Source organism: Caretta caretta, chromosome 5 (genome assembly GCF_965140235.1).
Source record: "Caretta caretta isolate rCarCar2 chromosome 5, rCarCar1.hap1, whole genome shotgun sequence".
NCBI lineage: Eukaryota > Metazoa > Chordata > Testudines > Cheloniidae > Caretta > Caretta caretta.
Window position 1 is genome coordinate 1907556 of NC_134210.1, and position 17493 is coordinate 1925048.

The following is a 17493-nucleotide window of genomic DNA, read 5'->3' on the forward strand; positions in this document are numbered from 1 at the left end:
CGGCCGGGGGGGGCAAACGAGACACCCTCCCCCAGGCCGGGGCACCTGCACCCAGAACCCTCCTCCCCTGCCAGCCCCATCACAGTCCTTCCCATCACCCCCTCTGCAATGATTCCCAGCCTGGCTGCCCCGGAGCAGTGCTGGGGTGGGGTTTGGGGTGTGGGGCCGGGTGTGTGTCTCTCAGCCGCGGGACAGGGGGCACTGGGGTGGGGTTCGGGGGCTGGGGCAGGGGGTGTCTCTCAGCCGCGGGACAGGGGGCACTGGGGTGGGGTTCGGGGGCTGGGGCAGGGGGTGTCTCTCAGCCGCGGGACAGGGGGCACTGGGGTGGGGTTCGGGGGCTGGGGCCGGGGGTGTCTCTCAGCTGCAGGGCAGGGGGCTGCCAGGGTGCTGGGGTGGGGTTTGGGGCCGGCTGTGTATCTCTCAGCTGTGGGGCAGGGGGTGCGGTTCGGGGGCTGGGGCAGGGGGTGTCTCTCAGCCACGGGACAGGGGGCACTGGGGTGGGGTTCGGGGGCTGGGGCAGGGGGTGTCTCTCAGCTGCAGGGCAGGGGGCTGCCAGGGTGCTGGGGTGGGGTTTGGGGCCGGCTGTGTATCTCTCAGCTGTGGGGCAGGGGGTGCGGTTCGGGGGCTGGGGCAGGGGGTGTCTCTCAGCCGCGGGACAGGGGGCACTGGGGTGGGGTTCCGGGGCTGGGGCAGGGGGTGTCTCTCAGCCGCGGGACAGGGGGCACTGGGGTGGGGTTCGGGGGCTGGGGCCGGGGGTGTCTCTCAGCTGCAGGGCAGGGGGCTGCCAGGGTGCTGGGGTGGGGTTTGGGGGCTGGGGCAGGGGGTGTCTCTCAGCTGCAGGGCAGGGGGCTGCCAGGGTGCTGGGGTGGGGTTTGGGGCCGGCTGTGTATCTCTCAGCTGTGGGGCAGGGGGTGCGGTTCGGGGGCTGGGGCCGGGGGTGTCTCTCAGCCACGGGACAGGGGGCACTGGGGTGGGGTTCGGGGGCTGGGGCAGGGGGTGTCTCTCAGCTGCAGGGCAGGGGGCTGCCAGGGTGCTGGGGTGGGGTTTGGGGCCGGCTGTGTATCTCTCAGCTGTGGGGCAGGGGGTGCGGTTCGGGGGCTGGGGCAGGGGGTGTCTCTCAGCCGCGGGACAGGGGGCACTGGGGTGGGGTTCCGGGGCTGGGGCAGGGGGTGTCTCTCAGCCGCGGGACAGGGGGCACTGGGGTGGGGTTCGGGGGCTGGGGCCGGGGGTGTCTCTCAGCCGCGGGACAGGGGGCACTGGGGTGGGGTTCAGGGGCTGGGGCCGGGGGTGTCTCTCAGCTGCAGGGCAGGGGGCTGCCAGGGTGCTGGGTTGGGGTTTGGGGCCGGCTGTGTATCTCTCAGCTGTGGGGCAGGGGGTGGGGTTCGGGGGGTGGGGCCGGGGGTGTCTCTCAGCTGCAGGGCAGGGGGCTGCCAGGGTGCTGGGGTGGGGTTTGGGGGCTGGGGCAGGGGGTGTCTCTCAGCTGCAGGGCAGGGGGCTGCCAGGGTGCTGGGGTGGGGTTTGGGGCCGGCTGTGTATCTCTCAGCTGTGGGGCAGGGGGTGCGGTTCGGGGGGTGGGGCAGGGGGTGTTTCTCAGCTGCAGGGCAGGGGGCTGCCAGGGTGGGGTTTGGGGCCGGCTGTGTATCTCTCAGCTGTGGGGCAGGGGGTGCGGTTCGGGGGCTGGGGCCGGGGGTGTCTCTCAGCTGCAGGGCAGGGGGCTGGGGTGGGGTTTGGGGCCGGCTGTGTATCTCTCAGCTGTGGGGCAGGGGGTGCGGTTCGGGGGCTGGGGCAGGGGGTGTCTCTCAGCTGCAGGGCAGGGGGCTGCCAGGGTGGGGTTTGGGGGTGTCTCTCACCGAGTGGAGAGCATACCAAGTGCAGCCCAGCCCCGCAGGGGAGTTTGGGGTGCAGCGAGGCCTGCGGCTCATCTCATGGGGCATGGACAGCTGCCAGCTCCATGGTCGCGCAGCGGGGAGAGGGTCCTGCCCAGTGGGCACTGGACTAAGCTCCCCTATTCCCTGGAGCTGGGGGTGAGGAAGGGGTGCCCCCCCCCGAGGAAGGTGGTGCTAGGCCGTGTTGCATGGAAGGGGCCCAACCGATCCCTTGTCAGCTTGAACTCCGCACCCGCCCCGGGGTTCTGCCCCCGCCACTCACCAGGGGATTTGGGGGGGCAGCCCCCCAGCTAGCTGCTGTTCAGGGGGCTCATTGGGCAGCTCCGCCTGTGGTCGCTCGGGCTCAGGGGCCGCCTCTCTCCACATTCCTGCCCCCACCGTCTGGGCCATGAGCTGGAACACAGACCGGTCCAGGGTCAGCCAGCCAGAGGGTAACCTGAAAGGAAGGGCGCGGAGTCAGGCGGGGACATGTCCCAGGGCCCCGGGGCTAGGAGAAGCTGGACCTGGCGGGCGGCTCGGCCCTGCCGGGGAGGGGACAGGTTCTATTCCTAGCCTGACAGACCCTGATGGGCCCTGCTCCCACAGAGGGATCACGTCTCCCCCAAAATGCAGCCACCTCTGGGGAAGGCAGATGCCCTGGGTGCATCCCAGCTCAGACAGCGCCCTCGCCTGAGCCATTCTGCCCCAGACCGCGCTAGCTCAGCTCCTCCTGCTACCTCGGGGGGTGACGGGCTGGGGTGAACCGTCTCCTGTGGGGCGGCCCCTGGCCTGTGCCCGAGACTCTGGGCGGTGAGTGGGCCCAGCACTCACGTCCCTACCTGTTGGGCTGCCTGGCCTCCTTCTGCACTTTCCTAGCCCCGAACAGGTGTCCCCACTTGGTGGGCTGGCTGCCGTCGGGGGGCCCAGGGCTGCTCTCCGCCACGGGGGGCGCGACCACCCCTTGTCTGTGGGGAGCCCCATTTTCCTTCTCCTTGCTGCGCTTCAGCTCTGCTAGCACCGAGTCCGGGGGGCTCCCCATCCAGGAGGGCCAGCTCCGCTCGCTGGCCTCGCCTGGCTTCTCCCCGGGCTCTGCCGCAGCTTTGGGCTTCTCCTCCACAGCCCCCTCGGTGACAGGGCAGGCCTCCGCCCCCTCCACCACACCCTCGCGGGGAGGGGGCGCCTTCCCGCCCTCGGCCAGCCTGGGCACAGCTCCTGGCGCCTTCTGCTTCTTCTTCTCGGGGCGGATGAACTTGGAGCCCTCGGCCGAGCCCTCGATGTAAACCTGGGAGCTCTGCATGAGCTGGTACCACCAGCCGGCCTGCTTGTCCTTTCTCCCCTCCCAGGCGCTCTCCTTCGCCTTCCTCTGCTCCTCCTCCCGGGCGCCGTCCCCGCAGGAGGCGCCCACCCCCTTGACCCGTTCACACGCCGCTCCCTCCTGGCCCTGGCCTGCAGGCAGCCGCTCTTCCCCGGCGCTCCCCGGGCCCTGCTCCGGGGCGGCGCTCCAGCCGGCCGGCTCCTCGGTGCTGCCCCGGGAGCGCATCAGCTGCAGGGTGGAGTGCACGGAGAGCAGCTGGTCCTGCTTGACCCGCAGCAGCTCCTTCCGCTGCTGCTGCTCCCTGCCCATCTGCAGCAGGCAGTGCTCGAAGAGCAGGTCCAGGCTGAAGGGCAGCAGGGACAGAGGCTGGAGCAGGAGCAGCAGCTCCTCAAACAGGGCCTGGCACACGCCGTGCGACAGGCACAGGAAGCCCACCGGCTGGTAGTGCACCAGGATGATGTCTGCAGGGCAGAGGGAAAGCGGTGAGAGCCCAGCGCACCCGCCACGACGCCCAGTTACCCCACGTCCCCAGGGACGCCCTTCCCAGGGGGCAGGGCCGGGAGGTGCCACCCGGGGCAGCACTGAGCAAACCTCCTGTGGCTCTGGGGAGCCCCAACAGACTCCCGCGCCTGACTCGCACGGTCCCAACCCAGCAGCCAAGTACCATTGTACCGGCCGTGCTGTGTCTCCAGCTCTGCCCCACGGAGAGCACAGATCAGCACCCCCGGGAGTCTCCCGCCAGCCCCCGGCGAGCGGACGCCCCCAGCAGGAGGGCCCATCACACTGGGCCCGGGCCCGTCTCCGGCGCAGCCCCCAGTCTGGCATGAAAATCGCCCGCTGGAAAGAGGCACCGCTGTGACCTGTTAGCTGCGGGCTGGAGGGGCCAGAGGGGGGCGAGAGCCCTCCTCACCCAGCACTTGCATGTGCCCCTCGCCGCCCACGCCAGGCCCCTCCCGCGAGGGGCTCAGTGCTCTGCAAACAGGAATGAATCCAGCCCCGCGGGGCCGTCACCCTCCCAGCTCACGAGGGGCACAGAGGCTCGGCACTTGGCCACGGGGATGCAACCCCATGCCCTCCCCCGACTCCTCTGCCTTGGCCGCAGAGCCAGCCCTTCCCTGGGCACTGGCAGAGCTGGGACACGGCCCCCTTCTCCACTCAGCACCGTCTGACATCCGAGGGACCGCAAGGGCCACGCTCGCCGCCAAGGGGCCCCACCCGCCCCTCCGTGCTCAGGGTGCCACGGTTCCCCACTGCCGCGTGCCCTCCAGAGGTGAGCCCTGCCTGCCTGCTGGGCACTGGGAATGCAGGGCCTGCCCCACGGGGCCCCTCTGCCCAGCACGGGGCGGGAGATCCAGGGCTGCAGCACAGCTGAGGTAGGCCCGGCAAGGGGACACCTGGGATGCTCTGCAAACCAGGGGCCAGCACAAAGGGGCCTCTCGTTTGGGGGATCTCCAATCCCCGGGGCGCTGCTGAAATCCCCCAAGCGAGTGGCAGCCCACCGCCCAGAAGAACATTAACGGGCATCATTTAGAATCTCACAGGCGCTTCCGGCCACCCCCGTCTCCGTTAGAAAGCCTTCTAGGGAGGGGAGAAGTGTGTCCGGCTGCATTTCGGGGGTGGGCTGCAGTTGGGGGCAGGCTGCAATTTCTTCAGCCCTGGCAGGTGGCAGGAGCATGGGGCTCTGGGCACCGATCCCCCTGGCCCAGGGGAGGGCATATGCTGGGCGGTCTGTGCTCTGCCCAGCCCCTCGCTCTGCCTGGCCCCCTCGCTCTGTCCCTGTGCTCTGCCCGGCCTCCCCAGGCACTTACCTTCATGGTTATACAGGTGATTGAACCAGAACTCCAGAGACCGGACACTGCAGAAAAGGAAACACAAGCAATGAAGGTGAGAACTCGTGACGCCCGTTTAGCCCAGTTCCTTCCAGATGTTCTGTAGGAAGAAGCACAGCTGGAGGGGGGCATCTTCATAGCTGAGCCTGGTGGGGAGCAGTTCAGGGGTGCAGAACGCAATACAGGGCCAGGGGCTAATTCCCCAGCAGCAAGTTCTGCCTGCAGACATGTCTGTGGGGGGGGCCCCAGCATCAAAGAGGCCGCTTGGTTTAGGACAGGTGAGCGGCTGCTGTGACAAGCACGTCTCTCACAAGCCCAGCAGGTGTTCCTGGCCCAGCCTGCTTTGCTGAGAAGGGGCCAAGCCACTACATTGCTGAGGGTCTTGTCCCAGGGGTCCTGGGCATTCTGGGTGCAGAGCAGCACCAGAGCCAGGATGTCCCAAGATGGAGAGCCCCGTTTGCCTGTGATCTGCCAGCCCTTGAGGAGCTGCAGGAGCACAGCGGGCAGCTGGATTGAGCGGTCTGGGCCATGGCTTCCCCTCCCATTTCCGGCGCTTGCCTAGTTCCCCTTTGGCGAGTCCCTGGCGCGTGGGGCGGCCGTTCCCCAAGTGCTCCGGGTAGCCGGGACAGCGCACAGTGACTCTGTGGCAGCACAGAGGCGCATCACACGGGGGCCCGCTTACTTGAGAAGGCCGAAGATGAATGCGTTGAACCTCATGCTGTGGCTGGTCAGCTCGGCGAACTGGCTGATCCTGCTGTGGAGGCCGTGCAGCACCTTGGTGGAGGGGCCTGTGGGACACGGGGACAAGCTGGGGGTTAGTCCCGGAGCAGGGTCAGGGTCAGACCAGGTGAGCAGGTCTCCTCGCACCCCTGGGGCATGCACAGACCACTAGGCCCCACTCACTCCCCTTCACAAAGGGCAGGGTGCACCCCAAAGCGCCTTGACCATGTGAAATTCACCATCTGACCAGCTGTGACATTATTGACGGGAACTGGGACCATATAGATCATTGTTGCAACCAAGGTCCTGTCGTGGCACCAAATCTTGTATAAAGGGGGTCAAATGAGGTGTCTAAGACACGGTTATGGTTTGCTGGTTATGCTCATGCTATCTGTATGTGTGTATCATTTTTGTAGTTGAAGATATAAGTATTGGCTCTAGACTGTCTGTATTTCAAACTTGTGCTGTGCTTCTGGGGGACACCCCAGACATGTTGGTGTCAGCTCTGCCTAGCCTGCTGGATGGGCCATTAAGGACCATCAGCTACACACCTGACCCGTTGAGAGAAGGCAGACACGCCTGGGGACTCAGCCAGGTGTGCAGGGACCTGCCTAGGGACCGAACGCTGAGGTGTTTCCAGGCCATGTGATGAAGAGCTTGTCTTTGGGACATGGCAGGAGAATACCAAAAGCTGCTGCAGCTCCTCCATCTTGTCTTCAGTCCTGCTTCTTGCCTCTGGAGGGACTTTGTTTGCTACACTGAAACTTTGAACCAAGGACTGATGACCCATCCCAGCTGTGGATGTTCTCCAGAGACTTGATTTGAACCTGCCGTTTATTCCATCGCTGCTACAAGCCTGAACCAAGAACTTGGCCATCACTGTCTGTCACTGATTCCATTTAACCCATTCTAGCTCTCATCTCTATTTTTGTCTTTTAAGAATAAACCTTTAGATTTTAGATTCTAAGGGATTGGCAACAGTGTGATTTGTGGGTAAGATCTGATTTGTATAGTGACCTGGGTCTGGGGCTTGGTCCTTTGGGATCGAGGGAACCTTTTTTCTTTTGCTGGGGTGTTGGTTTTCATAACCATTTGTCCCCATAATGAGTGGCGCTGGTGGAGATACTGGGAAACTGGGGTGTCTAAGGGAATTGCTTGTGTGACGTGTGGTTAGCCAGTGGGGTAAAACCAAAGTCCTCTCTGTCTGGCTGGTTCGGTTTGCCTTGGTGTGCACAGAAACCCCAGCCTGGGGCTGTAACTGCCCTGCTCGAAGCAATTTGTCCTGAATTGATATTCTCAGAAGTGTCCCACCAAAGCCAGCATCGTTACACCAGGCCAGCAGCCTGCCCCAGGGGGTGGCTGCCATCAGCCCAGGCCCCTGCCTGGCGGGGTGCAGAGCTGGGGGGTTCTTGGCCCAGGAGCGAGTAACTGCCGCATTGGAGCAAACCTCAGTCCAGGGCTGAGCTGAACGGTACCTAGCTGGGTGGACGCCTCCACCACGCTCCAGGGGGTGTTCTTCCGCTGGCCGATGATCACGTCCAGGACGTAGGCCTTGAGCCCGTCGCTCAGGATGTCCTGGATGGCCGGGCACAGGTATTTCAGGATGAGGTGCCCCACGTTGGGGCTCACCGAGCTGTTCCCGAGCTTGGCCTGGCAGCAAGCACATGGGAGGGAGAGGGTTAGTCACTATGCGGCTGAGTGCTCTGCCTCCTGCTGCGGGGAGTTCCAGGGGTGAGGGATGGAGGCTGTACAGGCAGGCTGGCCTGCCTGGGTCACTGCAGGGAGCTGAGTGAAGCAAACAGCTCTGAGATGTGCAGTGCTCAGCCCCAGCAGCTCCCCACAGCGAGTGGGCCATGCCTAGTCAGGCTGCCTCCCTCGCAGCCCCTCGGGCCAAGGAAGGGCTGTTCCTCAGGCAAAGGCCAGTGCTGTCTCTACTACACCCTGCTGGGTACGGGCGACCCCTCTCTGGCATCAGCCTCCACCTACTCTGTGTAGTTGGCCCCACAGGTGTATTCCCAAGGCCCCAAACACCTCCCCGCCTCACTGTTCCTGGGGCACTGGAAAACCAGCCCAGCCCCTGGTCCTGGGAGAAACACCTGCTGCTGATGCTGCACCCAGGCGCTGGAAGAGGCCAACTTCCGCAAGCGTCTCTAAGGCACCTGTCCCCGCGGTGCCTAGGTGCCGGTCAGGCAAACCGTGGGTGTGTCTCAGGCCCAGAGCAGGAGCGCTCCCTGCTGCCTACTCGCTGAGGCGTTGCCCTTACTCACTCTCCCAGGCACCGGAGCTGCCAGCCCTTCCAGGAGGGGCGTCCGTCTGGCGGCTGGGAGAGGCTCCAAGTCCGCACACCCACCCTGAGCTCTCCGGGGGCCTGTTTGCTGCTAGTTACGCCCCATGCTCCCATGCAGCTGGCATACCCCATGCCAGCCCTGAGCCGAGCTCTCCCCCTCCCGGGCCCTGAGCCCACATTTCCTGTCGCGTTGCTCTGTCCATGGCCCCCGGGCTGGCGCCAGGGCACAGGGCATGGGGGATGAACGGAGTCAGAGCAGCCCGTGTCACACCACCAAGCCCCGCTGGCAGCTGGGGCCTCGCACTGTGACGGCACTGCTCCCCTGCAAGTGCAGCGTGGCCATGGGGCCTGGCAGACGGGGACCCAAGGGGCCTGGCTACGAGGGAGTTTCTTGTTCCTCTTCTGGGAGCAGGAAACGCCGTGTAAATGGCAAACACCGAAGTGTCAGGTGACCCGGGCGCTCCCAGCTCGCAAGGGCTCAGGGAGGCTGAAGTCAGCCCCGCGGTCCGGCTCTCAGTCCTGGGGATGGCTCTAAACGGGCAGGCCAGGCTGGGGCACTGCACAGAGCCCAGCGCTGGCGGGGCAGCTGTCATGGCGTGAGGGGAGTCAGGACCCTGCACCCCCACTTCCTGAGATTCACCGTGACTCTCAGCCAGCCAGTAGAACAGAAGGTTTATTGGAGACGACAGGAACACAGTTCAAACCAGAGCTTGCAGTCATAAACAAGATCCCTTAGTCAGGCCCTTCTGGGGGGCAGGGAGATTAGACCCCAGCCTTGGGGCTCCCTTCTCTTCTCCAGCCAACTCCCCAAAACTGGAAACCCCTCCAGCCATCTCCCCCAGCCTCCCCACAGCTCCTCCTCCAGCCTTTGTCCAGTTTCCCGGGCAGAAGGTGTCACCTCACCTCAACTCCCCTCCTGGCTCAGGTTACAGGCTCAGGTATCTTCCCTCAAGGGAAGTCTCCCATCCCCAATGAAACTCCCCTGACACATCCCCAGGTCAAATCCGCCCCCCTCCCTGCTGCGTCACATCTCTCCCCCCTTCCAGACTGAGCTGAGGGGCGTCACTCTGACCAGTGACCTGGGGAAGTTCAGGGCCCCCTCTCCGAGACAGCGCATCCGCTATCATGTTGGCACTTCCCTTCACGTGGACCATGTCCATGTCGTAATCCTGCAGGAGCAGGCACCATCTAAGGAGCTTGGCGTTGGCTCCTTTCATCTGGTGCAGCCAGGTCAGGGGAGAGTGGTCGGTGTAGACGGTGAAGTGTCGCCCGAAGAGATAGGGCCCTAGTTTCTTGAGGGCCCACACCATGGCCAGGCACTCCTTCTCGATGGCCGCGTAGTGTTGCTCCCGGGTAGCAACTTCTTGCTCAGGTACACGATGGGGTGTCTCTCCCCCTTTTCATCCTCCTGCATTAACACCGCCCCCAGTCCCGTGTCTGAGGCGTCGGTGAACACCACAAAGGGCTTGTCAAAGTCTGGCTTTGCCAGAACTGGGCCACTGACCAGAGCCTCCTTCAGCGCCCGGAAAGCCTCCTGGCACTGCTCAGTCCAGACCACCTTGTCTGGCTTCCCCTTCTTGCATAGCTCAGTGATGGGGGTGGCTATGGCGCTAAAGTGGGTACTCGTGTGTCCAGTACTTCCAGTCCTTCAACTGATAGACTCATTAGATCATTCACAGGATCAGGCAGGAGGCGACTTCTTTCCAAACACAAAATTCTATTCAATGAGGCAAAAGAACGCTCAGCTGTAGCTGTTCTGACTGAGAGTAGCAAGAGAGGAATTCCGACTTCTTTCAGCCCAGGAAACAGAGCACAAAGATCGGGTTGAGCCACGAGCGATGATAAAAAAGAAGTTGAAGTCAAATCTTCATTCATTCGTCATGTGATATTCCACTTGTGACGAAGTGGGACTGTTCTTAATGTTTCCTCTGAATAGTGTGGGGGTGCCTCAGTTTCCCCTATGCAGTTCTTAAGTATCTAGGTGGTGGGATAAGGGTATATTATCGTTGCAGAGCCCTGGAGGGCAGGTGTGTGCAGGGGTCTGGAGACAGAGAATGGCTGACACCTTATTTCCTGGCAACTGATGGCCTGGGCCCTTCCCTCTGCAAGGTGAGAGCTAAAGGGTTGGAGAACAAAGGAATCAGGTGACCTCCTGGTCCGGGAAAGGAACAAAGCCCAGAGGAGGAGGGGCTGGAGGGAGTTTCAGTTTGGGGCTGGCTGGAGTCCTGGAGTGAAGTGCAGACATGGTTGTCTGACTCACTGCCCCCCAAAATGGACCCGGCTGAGGGGGTCCTGTTTTCTGCACCTGCAAGCTCTGTGTTAGACCGTGTTCCTGTCGTCTAATAAACCTTCTGTTTTACTGGCTGGCTGAGAGTCACGTCTGACTGCGAAGTTGGGGGGCAGGACCCTCTGGCTTCCCCAGGACCCCGCCTGGGCGGACTCGCTGTGGGAAGCGCACGGAGGGGCAGAGGATGCTGAATGCTCCGAGGTCAGACCCAGGAAGGGGGAAGCTGTGTGAGCTGTGTGTCCTGCAGACAGGCTGCTCACAGAAAGGAGACTTCCCCAGAGTCCTGACTGGCTTCGTAGGGAGCAGTTCCAGAGCATCGCCCAGGGACTCCGTGACACCATTCTGTGTTCAAATTCTCTATTCTCTCCTGAGCACACCGCAGCCCCATTGCTCCTCGTGCCTCACTCCACTCAACTGTGGGTGTTTTATAGGACAGGGATCTGTAAAAGCTACGTAGAGGTTGAGTAGAATCTAGAAGTCGCTGTTGTAGATTTTTAAGAAACAAGTCTGTTTATACTTTTTCAGTTGTCTTAAACACTTCTTGTCCTTTTCACTTAAGGATTCAATAGAAATGCCTTCATTAGTCAACTTCTGGACTGAAGTCTTTCCTTCTTCCAGTACGTTTTCAATGGATAGCTCTCAGATTGATCCAAATGTAGCTTCTGTTGCTGGACAAAGATCTACTACTGTTGTAGCAGATGCCTGGATGGCATTGTTTAATGACCCAAGTGGTTTCAACAGTAGACTTACGAGAGAGAGAGAATGGCAAAAGTCTTCTCTGAACGTAGCAGCAAAAGTAATCCACCAGCCTCACTACTTAGATCCATCCCATCTTGGTAGATACTTTCCAAAGCCAGTATTAATGGCTGGAGTAATTTTAAGACAAGAGCCAAGGATCGCTCATGAGAAAGCCAGAGGGTTTTCCCAGGTTGGACTAATATGAACTTCAGTCCCAGTGTATCTTTTATATTTTCCAAGATACTCAGTCTTTTTGGACTCTTGCTGAAAAAAGAATATAAGGAAGACATCAAATTTATAGCTTTTTAAATGTCTTTTGAAGATTCTGCAGCTCGTCCTAGCGCTAGTTGGAGTAGATGGCCTCTGCAGTGTGTATAGGAGAGGCTAGGGTTACACTTTTCTCTGAGCAAAGCTTGTGCTCCCCATGTCTTCCAGAGAAGTTTGCAGCTCCATCAAATGCACAAGCAGCCATCTGTTTGGGGTCCAATTGACACGCATTTAACTCTTCTAAGATGTGGGTTGTCACAGATGCAGCCAATCTGTCTTCTATAACTTGAACTTAGATTCATAGATATTAAGGTTAGAAGGGACCATTATGATCACCTAGTCCGACCCCCCGCACAACGCAGGCCACAGAATCTCACCCACCCACTCCTGCGATAAACCTCTCACCTATGTCTGAGCTACTGAAGTCCTCAAATCATGGTTTAAAGACTTCAAGGTGCAGATAATCCTCCAGTAAGTGACATGGCCCATGCTACACAGGAAGGTGAAAACCCCCCAGGGCCTCTGCCAATCTGCCCTGGAGGAAAATTCCTTCCCGACTCCAAATATGGCCATCAACTGAACCCTGAGCATGTGGGAAAGATTCACCAGCCAGATACCCAGGAAAGAATTGTCTGTAGTAACTCAGATCCCACCCCATCTAACATCCCATCACAGGCCATTGGGCATATTTACCATGAATAGTTAAAGATCAATTAATTGCCAAAATCATGTTTTTCCATCATACCATCTCCTCCATAAACTTATTGAGTTTAATCTTGAACCCAGATAGGTCTTTTGCCCCCAATGCTTCCCTTGGAAGGCTATTCCAGAACTTCACTCCTCTGATGGTTAGAAACCTTCGTCTAATTTCAAGTCTAAACTTTCCGATGGCCAGTTTATATCCATTTGTTCTTGTGTCCACATTGGTACTGAGCTTAAATAATTCCTCTCCCTCTCCGGTATCTATCCCTCTGGTATATTTATAGAGAGCAATCCTATCTCCCCTCAACCTTCTTTTGGTTAGGCTAAACAAGCCAAGCTCTTTGAGTCTCCCTTCATAGGACAGGTTTTCCATTCCTCGGATCATCCTAGTAGCCCTTCTCTGTACCTGTTCCAGTTTGAATTCATCTTTCTTAAACATGGGAGACCAGAACAGCACACAGTATTCCAGGGGAGGTCTCCCCAGTGCCTTGTATACAGGTACTAACGCCTCCTGATCTCTACTAGAAATACCTCGCCTGATGCATCCTCAGACCGCATTAGCTTTTTTCACGGCCATGTCACATTGGCGGCTCATAGTCATTCTGTGATAAACCAATACTCCAAGGTCCTTCTCCTTCTCTGTTACTTCCAAGTGATGCGTCCCCAGTTTATAACAGAAATTCTTGTTATTAATCCCTAAATGCATGACTTTACACTTCTCACTATTAAATTTCATCCTATTACTATTACTCCAGTTTACAAGGTCATCCAGATCTTCCTGTATGATGTCCCGGTCCTTCTCTGTATTGGCAATACCTCCCAGCTTTGTATCATCCGCAAATTTTATTAGCACATTCCCACGTTTTATGCCAAGGTCAGTAATAAAAAGATTAAATAAGATTGGTCCCAAAACCGATCCCTGAGGAACTCCACTGGTAACCTCCCTCCAGCCTGACAGTTCACCTTTCAGTATAACCCGCTGTAGTCTCCCTATTAACCAATTCCTTATCCACCTTTCAATTTTCATATTGATCCCCATCTTTTCCAAATTAACTAATACTTCCCCATGTGGCACCATATCAAACGCCTTTCTGAAATCTAGGTAAATTAGATCCACTGCGTTTCCTTTGTCTAAAAAATCTGTTACTTTCTCAAAGAAGGAGATCAGGTTGGTTTGGCACGATCTACCTTTTGTAAAGCCATGTTGTATTTTGTTCCATTTACCATTGACCTCAATGTCCTTAACTACTTTCTTCTTCAAAATTTTTTCCAAGACCTTGCATACTACAGATGTCAAACTAACAGGCCTGTAGTTACCCAGATTACTTTTTTCCCTTTCTTAAAAATAGGAACTATGTTAGCAATTCTCCAGTCATACAGTACAACCCTTGAGTTTACAGATTCATTAAAAATTCTTGCTAATGGGCTTGCAATTTCATGTGCCAGTTCCTTTAATATTCTTGGATGAAGATGATCTGGGCCCGCCGATTTAGTCCCATTAAACTGTTCGAGTTTGGCTTCTACCTCAGATATGGTAATATCTACCTCCATCTCCTCATTCCCATTTGTCATGCTACCATTATCCCTAAGATCCTCATTAGTCTTATTAAAGACTGAGGCAAAGTATTTGTTTAGATATTGGGCCATGCCTAGATTATCCTTAACCTCCACTCCATCCTCAGTGTTTAGCGGTCCCACTTCTTCTTTCTTTTTCTTCTTATTTATATGGCTACAGAACCTTTTACTATTGGCTTTAATTCCCTTTGCAAGGTCCAACTCTACTTGACTTTTAGCCTTTCTCACTTTATCCCTACATGTTCTGACCTCAATAAGGTAGCTTTCCTTGCTGATCCCTCCCATCTTCCACTCCTTGCAGGCTTTCTGCTTTTTCTTAATCACCTCTCTGAGATGCTTGCACATCCAGCTTGGTCTACAACTCCTGCCTATGAATTTAGAAACGCATCTACTGGCCTACCACTGACATCAAGATAACGTACACAATAACTTAATTCTTGATGCCCATTTGCATCGGTGCATTCATCAGCCATGTATGCAAATTTTTGGAATGTGGTGAGAGAGTTCTTCACTTTTTCAACTGAGTCTTTCACTTTGTTGCACCGCATGCATCTAGCCAGTCAACTGAGTTTCCTGCAGAAAGACAGTGAGCATTTGCTGGTCTTGTTCGGAACCAGTGTTCAACTCCAGGATGAACAAGTGACAATGCACTTAACATTGGCCTCCGGTTTGTAGCGTGTGGCATCTCTTGCTTAAATGGAAAGTAGGATGCCACGGCCATGTTTGTTCGCATGAACTGTATTGTGTCTCCAGCATTCTTACCAACCTCATTAAGTACTTCTAAAATTGGCTTTGAAACTGGGCTTATAAGGCTTTCTGCATGTTGATGCACTCCAGAGGCCCTGTGTTTTGCTGCCTTTTCACGTAGTTTGTTAGCATTGGCTTTGCTGATCAGTCTCAGTGATTTCAGCTGAGCTCTCAGGGTGGGGAACCTCGCTGCTAGTGCAGGCTGGGCTGTCTCTTCCACAGAAACGCTGTCCCACAGCAGGTCTAAGCACTTAGACCTGATTTCAGCTGTAGGGGTCACTTAACAGAACAAAAGACTCTCTCCACCCTCTCTCTTGATGCCCTCAATCAGCAGAGGCTATGTGCCCTTTACTCCTACAATAAGAACAACAACATTTCATTCTGCCCCACCCCCTCCCCACACACACATTCAAGTGATTTGTAACCCAACAAATAAGATAGCCAGAATCTATCACTTGGGCAAGGCAGCTCTGTTTGCTGGATACCTCAGTAGATGAGGCGTGACTGTAAATACAATCTGGTCCTGAAGCCTTTCCCCCCAACCCCCAGCTCATCACTACCTGCCAGGGAGAGCTCATTTAGGCTTTGCTTACAAATCATCATTTGAAATGATAAGGTTGGCCAACATCACCGAAATGAATGCACTGACATGGTCATAAAAACAACAGCTGTACAGGGAAGCTAGTCTGTGTTCATACTTTTCAAATCTATGATACTTTTTCAGATACATGTATTTTATCATACACTGTACATGCTTTTACAGTGTGTATTAAAGTTTCAATTTCAATTCAAAATTTCCAAACAGTCACTAAATTGGCAACTCTGCATGTAACTAGTTCACAAAATTGGGGGGGTTGGGGAAATTCAGGGGGGGTGTCGGGAAATCACTGGGGCAAACCCACGGTCGGATGGTGCCATTATCTCCCCAGAGGACACGACAAAGCCAGGACAGCCACAGCCCAAGCAGGGAACGGTCTGGCAATGCAGCTAGGGCCCCAAACAGCCTTGACTCTGCCCCCCATTGATGCCTGCACTCCCTGTGATTGATCACCACCGGGCCCAAGAGCAACTGGGGACCTAGATTACAGTCAAACCATTTCTAAAGCCGCTGGCTTTTTCTCTTCCTGCTGCTGGTGTCATCACAGGGCAGGCAAGGCTGCCGGGGACATCATTCTGCATGCCCAGCCTCGGCTCTGCTTCTGACTGCGGCCTGGCCTCTGACCCCACTGGGCTTGCAGGGCCTGGGGCGGTACCTTGGCTTTGCATGGCCCTGGCTGGAAGGCACCAGGCAGGTGCAGAACGGCTCTGTCCTGTCATGGAAGGGAACGCAGGGAGCTGCGGCCTGCAAAGACCGGGCGAGACTCGGAAAGGCCAATAGCAGGGGCAGCCCGCGGGGTCATGGTGGGGACCAGGCAAGTGGCTGTGACCAGCACAGTCACTCCATTCCCTGCTCCACCACCTCCGCCAGTACCCGGGGCCAGGGCGGTGGCAGCGGGCGAGGTTACTGCAGGGCAGGAGGGGCCAGCTGCAGGCCCGGGGCCAGCAGAGGACACAGCAGGTTACAGAGCCAGGGCAGGCGCAGTTCCAAGCTCCGGCACCCAGCACGGGGAGGCCAGTCACGGCCTCGAAAACTGCAATGTCACAAGACGGAGCCGAGAGCTCTGGTTTCACCGCTCATGCTGCAGCTCCCCAGGGTGGGGGTCGGGGGGGTGGGGAGGGCCTGGGGGAGGGGCGCCGAGGACGGTTCAACAAATTGCTCATTTTGGACCATTGTGGAAATATTACAATCCCCAAGGGTGTGAGCCCCGGGGCCAACAGCAGCACTGCCCCGCCCCCACCTACACCTGGGACGCCCAGCCCTACGGCATGGCCTGACAGCACCACTGGGAGGAGGTGGGGAGGGCCAGGAAAGGCAGCCCCGTGCAGGTCAGTGGGGCAGGGCGGGCACTGCTTTACCTTCACCCCCGGATCCCGGCTTGATCCGAAGTGAGCCACAATCAGATCCACGGCCGTGTTGATGGCCTTCACCAGCCCTAGAGGACAGAGATGGCGTCAGAGAGGGGCTGGCGGGGGAGCCGGGCGCTGTTTCAGGTGAAAGCGCGTCCCCGAGGACTCCAGCTGCCGTCCCGTGTCTCGCTAGGAGCAGAATCAGCGCCCCTCAGCCCTGTGCCCTACGAGGTGCCGGAACTACCCCGTGGCTGTGGGTCCGTTAGCGCTGGCGAGCAGGGAACAGGTCTTGGGCTGGCCCCATCGGGACCCTAGCTAGGGTGGCCGTTGCGTAGATAGTGGGGCAGAGGCTCAGGGCCCGGAGGCAGGCTGCGCTGCCCCTCCCGGCGCTGCGCTTTCCATCCCCTGCTGGGGAGGCAGGACCCTACCTTTCTTCTGCAGCAGGTCGATGGAGATGGACTCCGTGTTGCCGTCCGGGGAGAGGCAGAACTCAGCCGGCGGCTTCTCCGCCAGCGAGAAGTACTCCGGGAAGAAGTCGGCGTAGCCCAGCTGGAGCTGTTTCACAGGCTGACCTGCAAGGCCCGGAGACAGGAAGCGCAATCAGACAGGCACCCGCATGCTAAGGCAGCCCCAGGCCTGGCTGGGAATGCGCCGACTGGCTCCAAAGGTAACTGGCGGCAGCAGGAGCCTGCCAGCCAGCCAGGCCTGGCCCAGGGACAGTGCGGCATGGCTATTGGCTTGGCACTCGCCCCGTCGGGCCCCCAGTCAGAGAGTGACTTGATGGGCCTCCTGTCCTGTGTGCGTCACCCCCTCGGCTCACACAGCACACAAACACACTGCAGCAACCACAGCCCCGGGGGATGCTGAACCTGGCCCCTCTGCTCACAGACTGGGGGGTGTCAAGGGCCCCAGGCCAGACTTCCAGGGCCACCCTGCAACCTAGCCCCTGGCCTGGAGGATATGTGAGCTCGCTGCCCGACAGAGCCACACGGAGAATAGTGTCCCCACCGGGCCACGCAGCTGCTCCGTACCGCGGCTAGTGGCACATGCCACTCTCACCCCCTCGAGTCTCCAAGGGGAAAATGATGCCAGGGCTCGTTAGTGTATTACCCCTCTGCCCTTTCCTGGCGGTGGTGTGGGTATGTTTGTCAAGCAGGCCGGGGGACAATCCCTAGAGCCTGGAGCCCCAAGGAAGCTCTGCCCCGGCCCAGACA

At 58.4% G+C, this 17493-nt stretch overlaps 1 protein-coding gene across 4 annotated transcripts in view; it reads right to left on the minus strand.

The window, feature by feature from the left end:
- Positions 1-17493, minus strand: part of RUSC2 (RUN and SH3 domain containing 2) — an 83512-nt gene that overhangs the window by 1669 nt on the left and 64350 nt on the right. For all 4 annotated transcript variants that reach the window (XM_075128318.1, XM_048850219.2, XM_048850220.2 and 1 more), the window contains 7 exons: positions 16708-16851; positions 16289-16365; positions 7205-7379; positions 5692-5797; positions 4989-5035; positions 2705-3641; positions 2149-2322 (listed from right to left, as the gene is read on the minus strand). In XM_075128318.1, the coding sequence (XP_074984419.1) occupies positions 2149-2322; positions 2705-3641; positions 4989-5035; positions 5692-5797; positions 7205-7379; positions 16289-16365; positions 16708-16851 (1660 nt within the window). The remainder of the gene's footprint in view (positions 1-2148; positions 2323-2704; positions 3642-4988; positions 5036-5691; positions 5798-7204; positions 7380-16288; positions 16366-16707; positions 16852-17493) is intronic.